We start from the raw sequence: 24,627 nt of genomic DNA, 5'->3' as shown, positions 1-24,627 counted from the left end.
ACAAACATAGTAGGTTCAATTCCACCATCATATGTCTCAAATAACATAACATGAAAGGACTATTTTCAGATCACATGTCCCAACTAGACATAATTCATCCCCCCATGATGCAATGGCATGAAGAGCAACTGCTTCATACTAAAAACAGAGATCACATGAATGGAGAAGAAAACATAAGGGGAGGGGATGGGTAGAGGACGAAAAGAAAAACTACAGTCGCTGCGTTTATCCAAAGATACAGGGGGTGAAATGAAATGGAACCACCAAAATTTCCCAGTTTCTGACATGCCTATACACCCTTGAAAGAGGGAGACTTCAATGAAAGCTATCTCCTCAACACTGAAATTCAGATAAGTACCATCCCACCAAAATATGCCAGTCAAGAAAAAAACCCTACATACAATTACATAACAGTAAGGCAAACATTTAAAATATAACACAGTGCAGACAATTTGAAACCTGCCAAGATGATCCATTCACTTTTGGCCCTTCTTCCACAGCACCCCGAACTTCTTCAACACATTCCCATTTTTCTTCTTGGGCGAGTCATCATCCATGTCGTCCGAGGAAGGTGACCCTAGCTTTCCACCAATGGTATGAAAGCTGCTGTCAAGAGATCCCGTCCTCTCCATGTATTTTCCATTATTACCAGTTGAGAGCATTGAAGCAGCTGCCTCAGCAGCCTTCCTCCACTGATCTAACTGCACTTTTAATCTTCTCAACTCAGCCTCCAAATCTGAATTTGCAGCCTGTGCAGCATCCAGCTGCTCAGTCACCCGTGCTGCTCTTCTACTATTTTTATCTGCTTCTTCTGTTATAAAGCCCAGCTTCATCAGTGCCTCTCGCTCTGCAGTCTTGGCTGCTTCTGCCGAAGCTACTGTCTCATCATTCATTTTATTTCTCTCCATTTCCCTCTTCTTGATTTCGAACTTCAAAGTTTCATTCTCCTCCGCTACACCCTGCAATTCAGTTTCCTTATCCAACAAATTCGCCTTCAAATCTGCCAAATCAGCCCCCAACTTCTTCAGCTCCACTTCCATTTCAGAGTTTCGAACACTTGACTGATTTTTCTCTATCTTCAAATTCAGTCCTTCATTCTCCTCTGAAATACTCTGCAATTCAGTTTCTTTATCCATCAAGTTTGCCTTTAATTCTTCAATATCAGCTTTTGCTTTCCTTAGTTCTGCTTCCAATTCAGCTTCTCTCAGGCCCGACTCTGATTTTGTACGCTCAAGTTGTTCATAAACGCCTCTAATCTGCAGTGAGCTCTGTATATATTCTTCCTGGTACCTACTCTCAGCTGCATCTAATGCAGATCTTAGTTGATCCGCCTCAACTTTTACCAAATTAAGCTCAGCTTTGAGCTGGTTTAAATCCTCACTTTCTCCATCTTCATGTGCAAGTTTAGAATTACCTGGAGGATCTTCTGAACTCTTTATGTCGCTATTGACTTCTTCCTGGAGTGAGCTTACTATTCCCTCCAGATAAAATATTTGAGCCTTTGATTGCTCCAACTCCGCAGCTATAGAGTTACAAGCCTCCATGGCTTTAAGGCCATCCAAACGGAGGGTCTCTTCAGTTGCCTTTGCCATTTCCAGTTGAGCTTGAGTTTTGCTAACAATTTCCAGAGCCCGTGCTTCAGATTCCTTGCAATCACTAAGGTCTGTTCTCATTTTCTGAACAAGGGAGAGTGTCTCCGAAAGTTCTTGTCTCAAGTTCTCAATCTCTGCATATGCTGATTCTGCATGCCTATGTTGGGCAGCTTCAGACTCGGCCACCATTTCCAGCTGGATCTTGAGCTTCTGGATCTCATTAATTGCAGAAGCCAGGGTGGCATTGTCCATTGAGTGCTGCTTCTGAACAGCTTCAAGTTCAGACTGCCATGCACGATCTCGATCCTGGGAGATTTTACGGAGCTCTTGAACACGATCTTCCTCAGAAGCAGAAAGGTCCAGCAGCTGCTGCTCGGACTCCTCAAGCTTTGCTGACATGGCTGTGAGTTGCTTCTTGGCATCTTCAGCCTCCTGCTGAGCTCGCTTTTTCCATGACTCAGATGAGCTTAGCTGCTCCTTTGCCTTCTTCAGATCCTCCTGGAGTTGAGCAAGCTGAGATTCCAACTCAAACACTCTTCCAGGGCGCTTCTTCTAAAGCTCACAAGACAAAGGAATAGCGCATTAAGTCAATACAGCAGCTACAACACTATGGCAAAGTTATATGAGAGAAATGTTAGGGAAAAAGAAAAAATCTTAAATGCCATACTGCTGGAGAAACAAAATTGTGCAAATATTCATGCATTTTATAGCCGCGAAGGTTCGAAAGGAGACCCGGGAAAGTAATAATACAAATAATAGTATCTCTGCCTTTATCCAAAAAATTGAAGTCAGCAAGCAAGACTAGGTTCTCAAAACTCCCTTTATTCAAATGGAGCTCTCATGCAGAAATGGTACCTCCTTTACACAGAAATTGTCAAAGAACTGGATTAAAAAACTAACTGAACTGCCAAAAATAGAACAAACAAAAAATATGAAGGCTGCCTCGCATGATTTAATTGCTTCAAGAAGATGCCCTACCCATACTCTGATATAAGAATCTTCAAGAAAAATATTGAGATCATACTACAAAACACTGATTCTGTGATCCCAATATGATTTTATACATTTTGTAACAAGAAAATTAAAAAAAATTAAAAAAAACAAACAAACAAATTGACCAGTCACCAATTCATCAGCTGCACATATTTGCACAAATATAATTCATTGAGTTTGAAACATTGCAACCGGATAAAAGTGGAAATGATGCTAATATTGCTTATCCCATCTGCACCAACTACTGATGGGATGTCCTGATATGTAACAAAACTTTGCTTTAGCCAATAGTTCAATCAGGGAAATAGATATCAAACTTCTTAATAGCATCATCTATTATAGATGAATTTTTTAGCATTCAACTCCAAATCACTGAAGGAGGATATGTAGTCAATACACTTGAAAGACAGCTTATAAATTGAAGGAGTGATTGGATAATTGCTTTATATAGATCCTTCCTGGTGTAGACCAGGTATTGAACTATCAACAATTCAAGTTCAGATTTTATTTTGGAGGAATATGGATGCTTCTTCCAGAATCAGTAGCATCTATAACTCTGTCTAACCTGTAAAGAGTTATATAGATGACACTTCTCCAATCATATATTGGCATGGTGGGAAATTGGTGACACACCATCCTTCATGCCACTCACTTGTTTCACTGCTCACCCAAGACCTCTATTTTAATTCAGAATCATGCAAAGAAGAATACCAATACATATTTTTTTTGTTTAAGGACCTATTGAGGAACCATTATTTTATTCTCCAGAGATGACAATTTGGGCTTTTTAGAATACCTCAGGTGCTGGGCTTCTAGGGGAACGGCGTTCAATGACTTTAGGACTCCTGTCTTTTGGTGTCTTACTTGATGGATGAGAGGAAACTGAGTCAGAATCTGATACTGCTGTCTTGGGTTGGCGGGCAGTTCGAGGTGTCGCAGGAGATGTTCTTGGTGGAACTTCCAAAGAGCCAGTTCTGCTATCAAAACAATTACAGTAACAATAAGAATACAACACCAAGTTTTAGAATGAAGCAGTTGCAGCAACTGATTTATTTTTAAAAAATGACATAAGAATGAAGGATTCTGCAAACTTGGTTTCAGCAACAGTAAAATGGAAATTAAGTATCAGCAAATTGATTTATAAGGTAGGCAATATCTTTCAGTAGCGATTTATGGTAGGTGATGTGTTTATGTTTTAAGAAAATCCTCCGTGTTTCATGACTTGTAAATGTTCAAAATTAAAAATCAAATATGGAATATCCTAGATGGTCCACTTCTTGGATAGATCAGCAACCATATTCACTCAGAATCAGCAATCTCACAGACCAAAAGGAAATTTATGCATCACCCACACCCAAAATATATGTGATATTCTTGGAACATTGTCCAAATTTATATTGCAACACACAAACTATTGGGTGGTCTTGGGCCTTCTCAACCTCAAAAGCTAACTCATGAGCTGAGGTCTTCCCCCACACTTAATAACTGACCACCATGCCCCTTTCACAACCGATGTGGGACAAACCCCAACAATCTCTCCCTCACACATCGGACTCCAAACTCCTCACGAATTGGGCTCACCAAATTGGCAGCACCACATGCCCAGCATCCCAAGAAGAAACCATGGGCTCTGATACCAGTGCTGGGGGGCCTTGGGTCTTCTCAACCTCAAAAGCTAGCTCACGGAGTGAGACTTTCCCTCACACTTAATAACTAATCACCAAGTCCCTTCCACAACCGATGTGGGACAAACCCCAACACAAACATAAAATGTGTGCTTTCAGTTCTAAGCAAATAGAGATACCATAAAATCTTCAATCAACCAGTGAGTTTTCTGAGAATGTCTTGCACCTAATTCTTTTCAATAATGTTTGTGGTTTGATAACATGGTCAGGATTTCACATCAATAGGGGTGGGGTGGGAACTGTAAGAGCAAGCTGTTCTAAATGCTGAAGAATCACTCAGCCTAAAAGCTAATGCCAACTGTTATTCAATAATGTTTTTGGTTTGATAAAGTCGCATGGTTTCATATCAACTGGTGGTGGGGCAGAGCAAGTTGTTCTAAATGTTTAAGAATCACTTGAGCTAAAAGCTTAAGTTGTTAGGTTAAAGCCAACAATGTATACGAAGCCTCAACACTCCCCCACATGTAGAAGTAGACAAATAATTGATAACAACCATTAGGGGAATAGCAGCTTTCAATTTAAAGAAAATTAGACAATTAGAATCTATAGTTTTGATGTCATATTGAAACATCACTCAACCTCAAAGCTTAGTTGTTAAGTTGTACGATAACAATGCATGCCAATCCTGAACAACAAACATCATGAAAGCACAGAATGTGGTGCTACACAACAAAATAAAGCAATGCCTTCGTGATTTGCATATCAATTAAAGTGGTGCTATTACACACATACCACGAGAAAATGATGAAGGAATTGAATATTAACCACCCCATTAAAGGAAAAAATCCTCTCATTCCAATCTCTTGCACTTTCTAATGAGTTGAAAGATGGCATAAAAGAATATCTGCTTGTGTGGACACTAGTGCTGTAACAGTCAAGGGTGTGCCTTTGCATTGAATCTTGCCCACCAAACCAGCGCTCTTCCAAGATATTTTGACTTCCATATATCTCTTATCACACATGGCGAACCAATTCAATGGACCGGGCAAAAACTCATAAATTTAGAGAAAAAAACTCTACCCTTGAATTGGAAAAAAGTCACAAATTAAATTCACCCTTAACCGGTTGAATCTTATACTTCTCTTGAAAATCAGAGAAAATCAAATTGAATGTATATACGTATATAAGTATATATGTATATATATATATACATATATATATATATATATATATTAGAAACATAAAGAGATCAGATCACAACAAAAGTCACAAATTTACCTTGATTTTGGTGTCTGCATATTTTCCTTAAAACTTCTATTTATATCGAGGAGGCGGGGGATGGCAATGCAAATGCTTTCTCCTTCAGAGCTCCCTGACCCACACTACCTGCAAAAGTTCAGAGTAATCCTTAGCTGAGAAAGAAACAAATAAAAGTGTCTAATATATATATGAGGATCAAATAAATTCATGCCAAACAGCACCCTCTAGTCACCGCTAAACAAACAAACACACACACACAATCCCTTCAAAGAAACTCAACGGAAACCACCTCCACTCCCACCAACCATGCCCACCCAAAAAAAAAAAAAAAGAGACAAAAGAGTTGCAACGAAAGGAACATAAAATATCATTACGCAAACTATGTTTCTACTTTCTGTTCCTTCACTCTTTTCGCTCCAGCCTAGAGTGCTCTCAATACATTACTAAAGGCAAAAAGCCACGAAGCTACGGATGACGATAACGACCCCTGGCCACTTGAAAGATTGCTGTGGTTCCCCTGTATTTTGCAGAGATACACATGGTGAAAAGAGGGTTGTTTAGTTCCGAAGTTGGATAATTATATTTCCATTTGTATTCGTACTAGTTGAACACGCATATTCCTCTCTCTCTCTTCCTCTTTTTTTTTCCCTTCCATATACAAGCAAACTTTAACACATAACTTCAAATTCAAGCAAAGAAAATCACAACGTGCTAAAATATTGATCACCTTGGAGAAAATAACTCAAGAGAATTTCTTCGAGTTTGCTTTAACATAAAATGAATCAGAAAAAAACGAACAGAACTGAATGAAACAGAAAATCCACAAGAACAAAATACCCACAGCAAAATTACACAATGCGTCGGGGGAAGGGGTAAAATGTCAAAGAAAACAGAATATGAAAAAGTCCAAGAACAGAGCAGTTGACGCACAAATAAACAAAGAAAGTAACATCTGGTATACAGACAACACAAGAAAAAAAAAAAAAAAGGTAATCTAGACCTCCAAATACTGTTCAATCTTCAGTTTTGTGGAAAAACTTAGATCTACGCCACTCAGCTCACCGGATCTGAACCAAATACAAGAAGGCTCATCCGGGGAAAAGCAAGAACAGGAGACGGAAGAAGAAGAAGAAGAAGAAGAAGAAGAAAGAAGAACTGGAAGAACAACCTTGTGTAAATTTAAGCTAACAAACGGAAAAGAAAAACTAGCAGAGCAAAATCACTTTCAGAAAAGGCATTCAAAACACAAAATCCAGCTCGTTCGAGCTCAAAGCCAGCTGAACTGGAGCTACCCACATTATCATTCTCAGAAAAAAAACCCGCAAAAACAGGTCCGGAAAAAGCCATTCCTGCCCTGAAACAGCGTGCGGCGGTCTTACCGGAAGATCTCCGCGCGTCACGATTCGAGAACTGGCGTTTCAAAAAACAGGAACCCTAGGCTACTTGAGGGAAGCTGTTGAATGAGCAGTGAGGGAGTGACAAACTCGAGGTTTAAGCGTCGTAGCTTCGGCGCTCAGTTCCCGAGCTCTCTCTCTCTCCTCTGTTTCTCTCTCTCTCTTCTCTGTTTTTGTCAGTGGGAGAGAGGGATGAGAGATGAGACAGTCGTCTACGCAAAAAAAATGGAACTCGCGCTGTGTCCTTGCTTGTTTTGTCTCGCTCACGCCCCGGTCACGTGATGGGTGAAATGATTAATGTTTATTACTTTATTCATTTACTGTATTAAATGAGTATTTACTCCTAATTTTTTACTTTTATTCCTTCATTTTTATTTCAAAAACAAATAAAAGGAGAAAGAGAAAATGGAGACAAAATTTTTCATGCCACCGAAAAACAAAACATAATTTTAATGGCATTTTTGAGTGTTAATAACGTAATCAAATGCATATTTATTTTATAGTAGCATAAGTATAAAAATTAAAATTTCTTGTCCATAAAATTATTTATTTTGAGGGATTATTGATGTTATTATGATAGACAGTTAAGGAATATTAAAAAAAAAGTAAAATTTTTATCTAAATCTGTCTATTTTAAGTGATATTTTAATTAGATTATTAAATACATAACAGTAAAATTCAATAAGTCTTACATTCTTATGGTCCACACTTTTATAGATTTTATTGTTTTACCGTTATGTGTTTAGTAGCAATATTATTTGAAACATATGGGCCATGATTTCGAAACATTCTTTGGATTATATATATATATATAATTAATTGTTTCTATGTTAATTTTTTAGAAAAAAATCACTTTTTTCCCAACTTTACGAAAATGAAATAAGAAAAAGACCACATGTCTTTCAAATAGTTGACTTTTTAAAAGAATTAGATATTTTATGAAATTTTCTCTAAATATTTTTTAAAGTATTAAATTAAGTTATAAAAATTATGCTTTTTTTTAAATATCTTTTGTATTTAATTCTTTTGTCAATGAATTGTTAAGCATAAAGACATATCATTATTGTTTCATAGCTAGTTTGTGTCAATAATATGTATGTACAAGAATAACAAAAATAAACCCCCAGGGTGTGGTTCAGGTGGTAGTGTGAGCTGTGGGAGTGCCTCTCATGAGGTCAGGTGCTCAAACCCTCCTGGGTTCATTTCCGCCCCTGAACTCCTGAATTTACCCTACCTTTGGAGTTATGGGGTCAACTTCAAGGGGCGCAGGATTAGTCACATGGACCGTAAAACGGACACGTGGATACCCGGTGCATAATCCAAAAAAAAAAAAAAGAATAACAAAAATAAGTGTTAAGTCTCACTATGTGAGGTTGGTTACATAGATCATTTTTTTCAATACACTCGATCAAAAGTATTTTTCTCTACTAAATTAAGGACTATTAAATTCCTCGTCACTATCTCATTCCAAATTATTTTAGGTCTACCCTCTCCCTTTTCATGTCAAGCACAATGACTAACTCACTCCTCCTTACAAGTGTTCTATTAGGTCTGCATTTTAAATGTTCAAACCATCTAAGTCGACTCTCCTTCTATCTTGTGTTTTAAATGGTGTAGTGCCTAAATTATTATGTATATGTTTATTTTTTACTTTATATTTTAATGTCAAACCACTCCTTCGCCTTAACATTCGCATCTTATCAATTTTTATTTTTTGTTCATGTTATTTCTTAGTGCCCAAAATTCTAAACCATAAAACATAGCTGACCTTATAGTCGCCTAATAAAATTTTTCTTTTAACTTTAAGGGTATTTTACGATCACACAAAACACTTGATGCAATCCTCCATTTTACTTAACCTATTTTAGTTATGTGTACTACTTCCTTTTCAATTTCTCTTTCACCTTACATAATATATCCAAGATATCTAAATCCATTAGTGTTATTAATCTCTTGATTATCAAGTTTAATCTTGTCCCTATTACTATTTCTTACATTTCTGAAATTACATTTCATATATTTTATCTTATTTTTACTTATCTTTGAATCCTTTAAACTCTAATTATAACCTTGATGTACACCTATTGTGATTGAAAAATCTCTAGATTCACTTCCTATAGTCCTAACGCTAGTTACTACTCTTTTATATATATCCTTAATGACCTTGGTGTATCTACTATTTTCCCTTATTTTCTAAGACCCGCTAAAAAACTTTCCTAAGTACTCTATCATAAGTTTTCTCTAGGTCAATAAAAATCATATGCAAGTCTCTCTTATTCTCCCTAAACTTTTCCATTAAACTTTTTAAAAGATAAATAACTTCTATTGTTGATCTTCCAAACATAAAACCAAATTGATTTTCTAAAATTTTCGTTTTTAATCTTATTTTATGTTCAATTACCCATCCCCATAATTTCATCATATAACTCATTGTCTTAATTCCACAATAATTATTATAGTTTTGAATATCACCTTAATTTGCTTTTGTACACCGGTACTAATGTGCTTTTCCTCCATGCTTATGATATTTTATTGGTTTTATATTAGTTAACCAAACAATTCCTTTTACCCCCTAAACATTTTCAAACTTCAATTGATATTTTATCTAGTCATATAGATTTCCCACTTTTCATTATTTTTTTATGTCATATCAACTTCAAAGACTCTAATTTTGTGAATAAATCTTATATTTTTAGTTTTCTCCTCATTTGTCACTTTCAAGTTCAATATTTCATTTTGATTTTCATTAAACAACTTATCAAAGTATTTCCACTACCTCTCTTTTTTGTCTTCTTTTCTAATTAACTCTAGCTCTAGTAAGTTTATAAATGTCTTTTTCTTCTTTTTTTTTTTTTTTGTATATAATTTAGTATATAAAGTATCATAAACTCTATTTTTAACTTCACTAATAGTTTTATTTTTTTATTTTTTGCTTTTTCTCTTACTTCTTTATATTTTTCAAGATTTTCTATATTTATACATTTTTGTCATATTTTATACAAATTTCTTTTTGCCTATATTCCTTTGAATTCACCTAAAACCTCTTTTGATATCATTACAATAGAATTTGTCGTTCTATTCCAAACAGTATTTATATCAACTTTATCTCATACTTTCCAATCATACTCTTTGTTCATTTTATCTTTAAATTTTACTATATTATTTCCTTTCAAGTTCACCATCTAATTCTATTGCGTTAATTCATGCTACTCCTTTTTATTTATGTTACTCTTTTTGAGCCATTTTTTAATATGTATATCTATTACCAAAACTTTATGTTGTCTAATCAAACTTTCACATAGAATAACTCTACAATCCTTCCAGGATAGATGATCTCCATTTATAATTAAGAAGAAAACTATTTGCTTTTATTATACCTACTTTTAAAGGTTATTAAGTACTTTTTTATAAAGCAAGTATTCAATGTAACCAAATTCGACATAACAAAATCTAAAACGGAATCACCAGGGTCGGCTCTTCATTAAGACCACTGAGGTGCTTGTCTAGGGCCCCAAAAATTTTGGGGCTCTCATATATTTTTTAATATAATTTTATGGAATTCACGTGTTTGGTGGGTGGAGTGTACATGCAGTGCAGCTAAAATTATTTGATGTACCTAGAAAAATTAATTTAAAATAAAAATAAAAATTAAACAAATTATTAAGAGCCCCTAATTAAATCATTCGCCTAGGGCCTCATATTGTGAAGAGCCGCTCCTGTGAATCACCAACCTCATTTTTATTTTCATATCTATGACTTCCATATATCCTCTCATATCATATATTGTCTTTTTTAATATGACCATTCAAATTAGCTCCTATTAATGTTTTTTCAGACATTGGTATCTCTTGTAAAATACTATACATATTTTCTCAAAATTGTCTTTTAAGAGTTTTTGCTAATCCTATATGAGGAGTATACATACTAATGACATTCACTATCTCCAAACCTAAAGTTATCCTGACTTTAATGATCATATCCCTATTTTTTAACATATACTATGTTATCATTTAGGTTTTTGTCTAAAATAATGCCCACCCCATTTTTATCTTTATCTATACTAGTATACTAAAGTTTAAATCTAGATTTTATTTATTTATTTATCTAACTTTCTCTCCTACCCATTTCATCTCTTGAAGGCAGATTAAGTTAACTTTCTTCCTAAACATTATTTCTAATATTTTCATACTTTTTTCCCGTAAAAGTTCCTATATTCCAATTTTCTAATCTAATATTAGTTTCTTATGCTAATTTATTTATGATCTTTTTATATTGATCCGATCTATTCCCTTGACCTAGGTGAATTTGGTAATAATTCATGACAATAAGATAAATATTTATTTATTTATTTATTTTCTCCAAGGCATTACTTTATTTTCATATTTTCTTGAGTTATTTTCTTGATTTAAACAAAAAAAATTCAATTAAAAAATAATACAAAGACTTCTATGGCAATATTGGCTTTAGAATATCATAGATTTTCCTAATTAGAGCTTACATAAAAAGTTCAAATTTTTTGAAACAACATTTTCACTCTTATATCAACAAAGATTGTGAAATTTTATAAAGTAATAAAATTTTTCAGAAGTAAATCCAGAATTGGTATAAGAGAAAAATTGTAAAAAAATATTTAAACATTCAAAATTATAAATTTTTAAGTTCAGATCATATAAATTTATTATATAAGCAAAATTGTTATTTCAAAAATTGGTAGATTTTTTAAAATGACAATTTTTGGAAGTTCAAATTAAAAATATTACATGAGGGTAAAATTAACACAAAAAAGTTTTAAATTTGAACAAATAATATTTTTTCTACAAATTTATACAGTGCACATTAAAAAACCATGTACCTTTTCACCCAAAGAAATTTCTAACTGGGGTGGCTTTATGGTTTTTTAGGTTAAATTTTAGGAATATAGCTATTTTCTTCTTTTATTTATTTTTTTTGAAAGCATCATAATTTCTTCGAGTTTAATATTATTTTTAATCACATTTCTTTTTTTCTTTTTTTTGGTAATGAGAGACTCTTGTAACCGACGAGCCCAATTGGACCCCCTGGTGCGGCACTAAACCCCGCCTATGTTGACAATGCCCTCCACCGGCGTAGGATATAAATTGTGGATATGCACTCAACTGGTAGGGTTCGAACCCAAGATGTACCTCTCTTTCAAGGCTATCTGGCTTCCGTCCTTACCACCTGAGCTTGTGCCCAGAGACATCATGTAACGACGTCAAATTCCTTAATATAAAATGTTACATAATAAATAGAAAAGTCAACCCGAACCCGAAGGTAACGGGGAGACTTGTCAATCACAATGGAAACTTAAGCAGTAATAAAATAAAATCTCAATCATTCAACCATGAAACATAATACCAGAGTTATTTACATTCCCAAAATACTGTTACTATGTACAACCTCCAAAAAGTCAAAATAATACTAGGATCATATAATAAAAACTACCAATCCTAGTTCAACGCTTACCCTTCTAGTAGGGAAGCTTCAATCACTCAACGGCAGCCCTGACCCACCGGTCTCTCAGGGTTTCCTAAAAATCATTTAATGTTCGAGAGTGAGACACTTCTCAATAAAGGAAAATAAACTAAATACAGTTGTGTGACAACATGAATATTTAATGTAATTATACATGTATAGTACATTTCATATATCTGTAGACATTTAACATAACATACTGAATAATCATATGATTTCATAATAGCTGGTAAATCGTATTGCACGTAAACGTCTGTTATACTGATAATACTGAAAATATACCCAAGATGAATATCTAGCTGGTGTCATGTATTACCCCCCATGACGGGTTGTGCAGTTCAAAGGCGGGACCAACAATGGTTGGCCGACCACTGCCGAGTCAAAAATGTTTGTAAGTACGATGGGCCCGACACACCCTGGTCCGGACTGCTAGGTGGATGTCCACACTCTACTGAAAGTCACATCAACTATCCATCTCCCACCCCCTCGTGGGATGGTTAGCACTAATCTAAACGTAGATATCTGATCTACATATAGTTACGATACCGAGCTCCTGAAACTAAACTAAACTAACATCCGGGTTTTGATAACATATAATACATGGTATAATAGCGGCCTCGTGCCAATCATTTGCATAAATACGGTATCGCGCCGAAATCATAAATATGGCCTCGCACCAAAACATAAATACGGCCTCGTGCCAAAAACCTAAATATGGCCTCGTGCTGATAACATAAATACGACCTCGCGCCATAATCATTTCAGGTATATACATTCTGAAAATAAATCATTTATCATATATTCGTCAAAATCATCACAACATAACTCATCTTTTCATAATACCTGAAAAACATGTTTTGCTCGTAAAATCGTTGTTATCATATTATATTTCACATAAAATAATATTCATGCCACACATGTGCTGTTTAAAGTTATACTTTATATTCTAAAATCGTGATTTTCTAGCATCTCGCACATACATATACATTTTATCATCATAACAGTATTTTCCCAATTGTACATTTCATTCGTAATAAACAAATATAACATATGCTTTTATGAAAATAGATTTACTCATAATTAATAACAATTTGCATGGAAAATAATTGCTTTAGTTTATTCCTTTACCTGACTACTAAGAAAACCCCTAAAATATCCTAGCCTGACCCTCGTAAGATTTCCTAATCAATACCCTGAAACTTAAAACTCTCAGTATTAAACTTCAGTATTTTCATGCATACATCATTTCCTATAACTATCGCAAGACCAAATTTGGCTTAGAAAGCCTTACCTTAACTTAGGGATGATTTTCAACTTCGTTTCCCCAACGATCCGCCCTGGCAAACTTGTAGAGAACTTCGCCAGGAGCGTCGTGGTAACCTCAAATCTTCGATCCGGAAACTAGCGGGGCCAAAATCGAAGAGAGAAGTGAGAGAGAGTCGTAGGAGAGAAAGAGGGGCGCTGAAAATGACAAAATATCCCTATTTTCCACTATTTATACTACCAGATTCGTCGAAGAAACACGTCACTTCGTTGACGAATCCTTCAGTAAATTCGTCGACGAAGCCCTGTGTTCGTCGACGAAATTTAGAGCAGCCCAAACCGCCTCTTGGTATTTCCTCGTCAACGAAACCCTGTTTTCATCGACAAAATCCTTAAAGCCTTCGTCGGCGAAACCCTGTTCCTGTTACCATTTTTCCTCCCTCTTTATTATCTAAATTCCACCTTGTATTCAAGTCGTTACACATCATATTTCTTATTGTTGGTTGATCATTGATAGAGTGGCTTGCATATTAAAGTCACTGAATAAAAATAGTGATTTTACCTTTATAAATGCATAATTATGATTTAAGAGGAAAATACAACTACATGTGTGTGTATATGCATTTATATTATGCTGAGAACATCTATCATAGACCCATTACTATATTTATGTGTACGAGCGTATGAATATTTATAATATTATTTTTAAAAATATAAACATTTTAAAGATTTCGTTGATCAAATTTTGTTGTCATTATTATTTTTATTATTTTTTAAAGAAGAATTTATTGACAAATGCTCCCCAAAGGGTAGTTAAATTACATCTGCCTCTAAACCCTCTTAACCCCTATGACTCGATTCTCCTATTACCTCTTAAATATAAGAGGTAGGGTAGGAAAAAGGACTAGTAGTTTCCATATTGATACTTATAGTAATGGTTTTTTTTTTTTTTTAAATGAAAGTCAAAAAAAATATTGTATGTGTCAACAATGCAATAATTAAAATTCCTCAACCATTTGATTACTTAAAGTAATGTTTGGTGTTGTAGTTGGAGATAGGAGAGCCAGAATCTGGAGTCGCGTGAAAAGTTGGAATGCGGTTTGCAATTAATCTCCATTGATCTCATTATTGTAAACCTCCCATTTTTGATTGATTATATTTAATTGTGATTAAATATTGATTTAAATATCAGCCTTATAAATAGAGGGCTGAGGAATACAAAAGATATACAAGTGAAAAACTCAGAGAGCAGAAAGGAGAAAGAGAGGAGGAGGAGAGGGAGAGAGAGAGTATGAGAATTGTAATTTTTTGGCGAATAGTGAATTTGTGGTGTGTGCTTCGTGGATGTAGGTCGATATTGACCGAACCACGTTAAATTTCTAGTGTCACATTTTTTTGGTTGCTCATAGGTTCCTAACAAGTGGTATCAGAGCCCAATTGGAGCAAGAAAGCCAAATCGGAAGTGATCTTGAAATTAGAGCTCTATCTAGTGGCTCGAAACTGCGTTTTGAGACCACCATCATATTTAGTTCGCCAAGACGAAGAGAACCGTGCAAGCCGGAGCTCGAACGAAGTTCAGATGAAGCCTCACGCGCCCTCATGCACTTTGCCGGAGCAAGACGCTTTACTATGTGCCGATCACGCCCCGGTAACCAGCTCCTTATGCGCCGCACACGATTGCACACGTCTTCCTCACTCAGATCGCCTCAACCCGACGTGGGGAAAACCCGACCCGATCCGGATACACCCTTATACCGGGTCAACTCGAGAATCAGTCCCCGACCCGAATCCGACTTGCCGTCTCAGCGCCACGTCACAGGTGCCACATCAGCCACCACGTTAGCAGGAGCCCACTGCCACGTCAACCCTGCCACGTCAGCATTGTCACATCAATGTTGACCAGTTGACCAGGTTTGACCTAAAACTTTGACTGAGTTTTTCAGAGTCGTTTTGGGTTCATTTTTCAAGCGACTTGAACCATTTCTAGGGTTTTCGATTGTTCCAGATCCAACCGTGCTATCCATTTGAGCTAATTCCATCTCTAGATCAGAAAATCAAGATTTTGAATGAAAAGAGCTCAAAAATCGAAATGTTCAACGGAAACAATTTTGATTTCTGGAAGATGCAGATAGAAGATTATTTGTTGGGAAGGAATTGCACTTACCATTGAAGGGTAAGCCAACATCCATGAACGAGGACAAGTGGGAGTTGCTTGATCAAAAAGCTCTCGGAGCCATCAGAATGACATTGTCGAAATCTGTGGCGTTCAATATTAAGCATATATCATCCACCAAGTCTCTGATGGATGCGCTCTCTAATATGTATAAGCAGCCTTCAGCCGCAAACAAGGTACATCTCATGAAAAGAATGTTTACTATGAGCATGTCTACAGGTGAAAGTTTCAACAGACATTTGAATAATTTCAATGAGTTGTCGGATCAACTCGCCTCAGTATGGATAACGTTTGATAATGAGATTCGGGCCCTATTGATTCTCAGTCAGTTGCCCGAAAGTTGGAATGGTGTCGTTACTGCCATCAGTAGTTCCGCAAGAAAATTGAAGCTTGTATACGATGAGGTTGTCAGCATGATTTTGACGGAGGAAATTAGAATGCAGTCGAACCATGGTTCCACTTTGAGTTCAGCCTTGAACATGGAGAGTCGAAGCAGAGGAAACAAGCATGGATGATCAAACAACCGTGGAAGATCTAGGCCCAGGCGGTCTAAATCCAGAAATCCCAGAGGTACTCAAGACGTAGATTCCAATAGCACAAAAGTTATTGAGTGCTGGAATTATGGAAAAACTAGTTATTACAAGAACCAGTGCAGAAGTCAGAAGAAAGAATACGAGACGAGGGCAAAGATAGAAGCAAATATTGCTTCTGAAAATGATAAGTTGTTGATATGCTCTTTGGAGAGCAAGCAGGAGTCTTGGGTCTTAGACTCCGGAGCCTCATTTCATGTCACTTGCTGCAGAGATTGCCTAGAGGAGTACACACCAGGTAATTTTGGTAAGGTGTACCTTGGTAACAATCAACCTTGCGACATAACCGGCAAGGGAGTTATGAAGATCAATATAAACAGGTCAGTATGAAAGTTGAAGGATGTCAGATATATTCCAGACCTGAGAAATAATTTTGTTGACCTTATTGGTCACGCCCAATTTTGATTATGACAAATACTCATTGTATCTAATGAGCATTTGAGGTTTTGTGCAGGAACTAAGGGTAATAAGATCAAGATGTGCACAAAGCAAAAGCTTAAAGACCAACTTATAATTCAGCATTGTAATATATTTATATTGGTCTGTAATAGTAAGTAGGTATTTGGTTTATAATAAGTTTACACATATCACATGTATGATTTACTACGTAAGCTCAAACCAAACCATGAATGAGAAAGGACCTTAGAAAGACCCTAGAGTGTACCCTTCGGCCGACCAAAGGTCGACCGCCACTGAATTTTTTCGGTATCTTTATTTTGGACCCAAGTGACCCTAGGACACACACATATTCACATATATTTGTTAGACACTTAAATAGGGCTTTATTGTGTCAAGACAGGACCGAAGTGCACACTTGGTGCACTTTTGGTCGACCGGCCAAATCAGTTCATTTTTGGCCTGGTCGACCGAACCATACCTGGGTCAACCGTTGACCTAGGTCCCGGTCGACCGAGACCCTGTAGTTCATTTGACCCCGGTCGACCGAACCACCTGGAAGTCAACATTTTGACCTCCCAGTTGACTGACCACTTTTGTACTCCAACTACCTGGTCGACCGAAGGGTCCTCGGGAAAATTCCTAGTAGTCTGGTTGACCGAACCAGGCAGTTCAAAATGCCTTAGTTGATCGAAACTCGAAAATTTGGGAAATCACCCTCTCTTGGTCGACCAAGACCTCAGTTCAATATTTCCCTGGTTGACTGGACCATTTGAAACTTGGTCGATCGAAACATTTCTGGTCGACCGGCCTCTCGGGTTGCCTTGATTTTTTACTACAGTTAATATTTTTAAATAGGGTTAAAATGCTTTAAACATCATTAAACTTTTCTAATAGTACCCAATAGGTCCCCAACGGTCATATTTTCTCCCTTGCTTATATATATGAGTTCATTTGAGAAAATTAAGATGGATTAGCCACTTTGATTAAGTGAAAATTCTTTGAAAATCCAAAAGCCCATACTACTCATTCTTGAGCCTCCTACACTCATACTTACCTTCTCATACTAATTAAACCCTTTGTAAGTTGATTGAGTGCTAGTCTAAAAAGGTTTGCTCTCCCACTCTTGATTGATTGATTCGGTTTTTACGATAGCTAAACCTAAGTGTTCTTAGGGGGCTTTTACTAATAAGCCTATCCTAAGAAGACTTGTTAAAGCTCCTGAGTATTACATTTGTGTTGCAATTTCTTAGGAAGCTTGTATTTGTCTTTGGGTTGCAAAATCATTTTCAAAACATACTCCAATATCTTGTGTGATTTATATTGATATATTTGTGAAAAGATATTTGTGTTTTTTGATTGTGATCTTTGTTGCAATATTCACTCACTCATATATTATTTGCTGAATACAAAGATTACGCATCTTTTGCAAACCGAGCATATACTTCATTTGATACTCACATGCTTGAAATATCCTGCTGATTGAAATACTTGAGACTAGACATCTTCGTGTGAACTTATTTATTGAACATATCTTGTGATATAAAGACTGTTTGTTTGTCACTCTCACGTACGCATTACACTGATAGAAAATACCTTTGAGAGTTGAACCATTTAGACCACATTGAGCTTACATATTATTTCATATTGTGGTGTATGTGATTGAACGTAACTGGGTACAAATATGCTTTACTTGAAAGCACAATCACTGTACCATTTGTTTTATTAAGCAAACTTGTTGTATTCCAGGCACGGGCCTGAAGAGGGAGACTAGCCCTAGAATAGTCTCGGATTGGCTTAGATCCGGTTAGGAAAGCTAGGTGCGTCGTCCTATTAAGGCATGTAGATTGAGGTCAGACCCGCTAATTGACCTGGTTAAGGTTAAGGTCATCCCTGTGTTAATTTGACCTGGTTGTAAACGGTGCCGCTCCACCCTTAAGTGAGCTATTAGTGGAATCCTCCAGCTTGCGAGCTAGAGGTGGGGACGTAGGCACAGTTGACCGAACCCCGATAACATATCGTGTGTTTGCTTATATTTCTGCATTTTATATTTACCGCACATGTATGTTATGGGTGAATGATGCGTATGACTTAATTTTCACATTATATTTATTTACGCGTTTGGAAATTGTATAGACTGATCCTGGGTTGTGTACATATCATTGTTGCATAGATTAACCTAGGTGAAAAAGTTTCAAAATTCCAATTCACCCCCCCTCTTGGGAATACACCAATTCTAACAAATTTGTTTGGACAACTGGCAGATGAGGGATACACGACGAAATTCATTGGTGATGAATGGAAAGTTTCAAAGGGTGTACTAATGATTGCATGAGGTAAGAAAAGCGGAACACTTTTTCTAACCTCTAATGCGTCCATGTCTATTTCAATTGCTGCAAGAAATGACGACAACAACATCTGGCACCAACGACTTAGTCACATGAGTGAGAAGGGACTTAGGGTGATGCACTCAAAGGGAAAATTGAGTGGTTAACAGTCAGTGCAGATTAACATGTGTGAGGATTGTATAGTCAGGAAACAGAAGAGGGTTAGTTTCCAAATAAATACCCGTGCCCCAAAGAAGATGAGACTAAAACTAGTCCACTTAGAATGTGTCAGGACACAACAACATAATGCCGAGAATCCTCAGGTGGAGAACCAGCGGAACAGATCGTCACACCACCACCTCCTACTCCAGTTCCGAAGCTTAGAAGATCTACTCGATCTCATGTACCAAACAGAAGGTATATTGATTACTTACTTCCTAAAGATGGAGGAGAGCCCTAATGCTATAATAAAGCATATCAGGTGGCAGATACGAGCAAGTGGGAGCTTGCGATGAAGGATGAGATGAAATCCCTCACCTCCAACAAAACGTGGGAATTAGCTAAGTTGCCTAAAGGCCTTCACAACAAGTGGGTGTACATAATCAAAGAGGAGCATGACGGCTCCAGAAGGTACAAGCCTCGGTTGGTAATCAAAGGCTTCAAACAGAAGGAAGGGATTGACTACCCCGACATCTTTACACCAATTGTGAAGCTAACAGCCATCAGATTAGTATATAGGAATCGAGTATACAAGAAGGTGGTGACTACAAAGAAACTGAAGTTGTGTTCAACTTCTGTTGGTCTTTATGTCTGAAGACATATTTTGAACACATCATTTATTCATGATACTGATTAAGGAGGCGTCTCTGTCTCCAAGTGGGAGATTGTTGTAGCTGGAGATAGGAGAGCTAGAAGCTGGAGACGCGTGAAAAGTTGGAACGCAGTTTGCAATTAATCTTCATTTATCTCATGATTGTAAACCTCCCATTTGTGATTGATTATATTTAATTGTGATTAAATATTGATTTAAATATCATCTCTATAAATAGAGGGCTGAGGTATACAAGAGATATACAAGTGAGAAGCTCAGAGAGCAGAGAGGAGAAAGAGAGGAGGAAGAGAGGGAGAGAGAGAGAGAGAGAGAGAGAGAGTAAGAATTGTAATTTTTCGGTGAATAGTGAATTTGTGGTGTGTGCTCCATGGACGTAGGTCGATATTGACCGAACCACGATAAATTTTTGGTATCACATCATTCTGGTTGCTCACAGGTTCCTAACATTTGGGAGTATGAATTTTGAGTTTTAGATTTAAATTTTTTTGGATTCAAATGAAATGTAATACAACTTTGTATTTTATTTTCCTTGAATCTCCTCAAATTCAAGTTCAATTCCTAAAATTCAAACACCCAAGTACTGGATTTGGGTAAGTTTGGTCTCTGTTTTTTTTTTGTCTCAACTTCCCTAAACAAAGGTTGGGTATAAGGTGTTTGGTAAACAACTTTTCACCTTTTAAAAGTTAGGTATTTTTTTTTATGACATAGAAACTTCAACTACCAACAAGCCCTTCGGACCCTCTGGTGCAGTACCAAACTTACAAATCGGCGTCCTCCACCCCCAGGTCTTGTTGATCAGGGTAAAGTCCGGATGTGAACACGACTTCCGTGCATCAATTAGACGTTTGGCCAAAAACTAAAACCTAACTTTTTTGGATAGGTTATTTTACTCCATTGTTATTCATAATTTTTTTTTCAAATATTATAAAATTATTAATATATTAATGACACTTCCTAAAAATAAATCTCATTATAGATATTTTAAATATCTTACGCACAATAAAATTTTTCTACCAAACACTCTTAATTTACTTTTTCTTTATAATAATTCTTTTTCCATAAGAGGCCAAACATTTTCGTAGTAATCTCAATCATCTCTTTTTCATCAATTCTTTTAATAATTTTTTTTTTTCAGAAGACACAAATGAGTCAAACTAAATTGAAGGTTTTTTCAATGAGAAAAGTTGACTTTCCTAAGGTCAAGTGGTGTCTTGGGAGACAGTCCGACAAGATACAGCTGAGTGTGTGGACCCTGTGCTTAGACATTAACCCCACACCCAGTTAAGTCTTGTAGAAATGTCTTCCACGCCACTCCTCTTAAGTAGGCTAAGCCTACTATTTTTTAATTTATCATTAAATTATGGTTATCTAATTAAAGTGTAACTCAACTTTCCAACTATACTTTTTTGCTTCACATGTGCTCACTTGGTTCTTGGATTCTCTTTAAGGGATATGTAGCTTTTTGTTTGATGATTTCTACAATCTAAGCTTTGTATTGTAGTTTGTTTTGGAGCCTCTAGACCCTCTAACCCAAACAAGAAAACCTAAACTGATAGTTTCACCCATATGATAAATTAAAATTATTAATTAAAAATTTTAAAATAACAACTCTACTTTTATAATGCATGATTTTAATTTAAACACGAAACATAAAAAAATAAACAAGTTAAATTTATGCATGCTAGACCCGTATACTGAAAACTAAATTCCATAGACACAAACTCGTTCGAATTGTTATTTTCTTTTGCACTTAAATTTGAACATTCTTAAATTAAAATGAAAACAACCATAAAACCTATTATGTACAATATTTTTAATTTTTTTTATTAAAAGACAATTATATTTCTCATCCTTATTTTTCTTCCTTGGTTGATGAATATTCAAAAAAGAAAGAAAGATGAAGATAGATATTGAGGTGAATGTTATAATTGTATAACTCGTTTCAATTCATAAAATCTTTAAACTTTATTGTGTAATTTTTTTTTTTTTAAATAAGTATATTTCTATATTATGACAACTTAATCACTAAAATATGTACAAATGTGTACTCGGGTGGAAGCCCTGAAAGCCGAAGGAGTAGTGCAAAGTTAGGAAAGGGAATTAGGGTTCTGTGGAAGCACTGGAAGGTGGAAGCCGACGGGGAAGTGCGAATTGGGAACTGGGAACTGAGAGTGGGAACTGCGAACTGCAGACTGCGTGCAAAGTGGGAATTGGGAACCTTAAAATCTTAAATTATATAATTTATATTTGATTATTAATTAATTAGATAAATCGGTTAACGAAATCCACTTTCTCCATAACCGAACCAAAAACTGAATAACCGAATTTACCTAATTATAAAATCAAACCGAATCAAATTAAAAATTAACCAAATCGAACTGACTAAATTTGATCGGTTAATTTGATTACTCACCTTAACATAAAACCCCAAGTTTTACATTTTAATAATTTATGCACAAAAGCAATGTGGCCCTACAAGGCAAGTTTTTGGTGGGACCAGCTTATCTCATTTTTTTCCTTTATAATGGAACCCTCCCTCTCTCTTCCCCTTATCTTTAAGCAAAGAACATCCTCCTATTTAAGAGTTTGAGATGAAGTGAACTTTTATGTGCTTCTTTTTAGGAGAGTAGTTGTTTTCATATTACTTGAAAGTCTATGCTAATCATTTTTTGTGCTAGATATTTTATATTGGGAATTATAGGGAAAAAGGAAACAAGGCAAAAATATTTTTTTGCTATTATAAATTTTGTAATATCATTTGTTCCCACAAATTTTATATTATGGGAATTATGCACTTTATTGTACCTTTTCTGCATGCATTTGATTAATTGACTTAATTTTTTAAGGTTTGAATGGTAGAAAAGCATATCGAAAATGAGAAAGTAAGGATAGAGATTGAAAGACATTAGTAAGCGGCATAAACGGTGGAAAAGTTAAAGAAATAGATAGTGGGTAGTTAAAAGTAGTTTTGATTTTCCTTTTTCTTTATTTTTGATGTAACAATTGTCTCGGTACAAGTTAAAACACTTTACTAGAATCGTTATTTCGATTTTGTCTTTTTCTTTTTTTCAATATAGATTATATTCTCGTAATAATACAACCTACCAATATGTCACACTATCTACTCACATGACCTAATATTGGTAGACTTTAGAGAGAAATTAATGGAATCATTTGTTTCCTTTCTTTTATATTTTACTATTTTTTAAATATACTTAGTTTCTTTTTCAATATTAAGGCATGCTCGTGGGAATGGAAACTTAAAGCCTTCATTTTGGAAGTACTTGCCTTAAAAGTCAAGCCTTATCATTAAATATGTTAAATTGTATAATTTTAAGATAAGTAAAATTGTAAAAGTGCAGAAATGAGATATTATATTAAAAACCTATGGAAACTTTTTTTTTTTTTTTTTCGTTTAGTAGTGTGAACAAAAGATAATTATTTCATGCATATTTTAAATGAATGTTAGAGTCGAAAAAAGTTAAAGAAGCAAAAGAAACTAATCAGTTTATTTCAATTTTAATTTCTTTTCAACAAGTCAGTAAAATAATCTACATCGGTAATTTTCCTCTCATTTTTTGGAAATATTACATCAAATTTTGTAAAAAAAAAAAAAAAAACCAACGTATCTATTGCAGGATAAAATCGGTGATGACCAATAAGACTGCTCACAAATCTCCGATGACCTGAAAAGGATAGGAACTAGAAGGCTTGGAGGACCCAAGATATACTCCGAAAGACCACTCTGATGCTTAAGTAAGAGGAATGTGTTAGAATTGGTGTATTCCCAAGAGGGGGGGTGAATTGGAATTTTAAAATTTATCACCTAGGTTGAACTGGATAAATAGCAATATATACACAACCTAGGGTATGCCTATTCAATTTCCAAATGCGTAGATAAATATAATGTGAAAATTAAGTCATACGCATCATTCACCCATAACATACATGTGCGGTAAATATAAAGTGCGGAAATAAAAATGAACACACGATATGTTACAAAAACAACCATATGATTCATCGCAGGATTTTTCATAGTAAATATCGCATGAACCATTCACAGCATTATTAACAGATGATTCAGTATATGACCCAATACAGCATTCATTACATAAATCATCAGGAGGGCTAGAGTAAGAATCATATACCTCATCTTTGATGTCTAGCTCATGAATTACCTCCTCTTGATAATTTAAGCTTGGAGCATCTGGAGGAGTTACTATTTCTAATTCCTGGGATTTTCCATATTTCTTTTCCAATTTGTCCCAGATTTCCTGTGCACTTTGATATGCCACAAACTCAACAAAGATATCAGAATCTAAAGCAAGATGTAACATGTTCATGGCATTAGAGCTGATCATATTAAAATCATTTTCATGTATTTGTGCAAATCTTCCTTTGACAGTCACAAGCCAGACCCTCCAGTCTATAGATTTCAAAAATACGGTCATTTTAACTTTCCACACGGTGTAGTCGACACCATAAAATACTGGAGGACTGGAAAGTGACTGTCCCTCAACGAATGGGGATACACCAATGTGAGCCATTGCGATCTTTTTACAAAAATGTTTAAGTCAAGTGCAACGAGGCTCTAATACCAATTGTTAGCTTTACCGTGATCCCAAGAGGGGGGGTGAATTGGTATTTTTAAATTTTACCTTCTAAGTATTCCTCCTAGCAGCAGTATGT

The 24,627-nt window shown here is 35.6% G+C and overlaps 1 protein-coding gene across 2 annotated transcripts; it reads right to left on the bottom strand.

Moving 5' to 3' along the window:
* Positions 1-200: 200 nt before the first annotated feature.
* On the bottom strand, positions 201-7,091 carry LOC131168045 (interactor of constitutive active ROPs 2, chloroplastic). Of its 2 annotated transcripts, none has more exons than XM_058127217.1 (4): positions 6,850-7,091; positions 5,489-5,596; positions 3,382-3,559; positions 201-2,144 (listed from the first exon to the last, which is right to left on the bottom strand). In XM_058127217.1, exons 2-4 carry the CDS (start codon positions 5,506-5,508, stop codon positions 477-479), a joined length of 1,866 nt encoding a protein of 621 aa, XP_057983200.1. In that variant the 5' UTR covers positions 5,509-5,596; positions 6,850-7,091; the 3' UTR covers positions 201-476. The 2 variants fall into 2 exon arrangements, with proteins under 2 accessions (XP_057983200.1, XP_057983199.1); XM_058127216.1 differs by having other exon boundaries at positions 3,382-3,562; positions 6,850-7,090.
* Between the last annotated feature and the right edge of the window lie 17,536 nt (positions 7,092-24,627).

This window comes from Malania oleifera, chromosome 11 (genome assembly GCF_029873635.1).
Source record: "Malania oleifera isolate guangnan ecotype guangnan chromosome 11, ASM2987363v1, whole genome shotgun sequence".
Classification (NCBI taxonomy): Eukaryota; Viridiplantae; Streptophyta; class Magnoliopsida; order Santalales; family Ximeniaceae; genus Malania; species Malania oleifera.
This window is presented reverse-complemented; position numbering and strand designations above follow the sequence as displayed.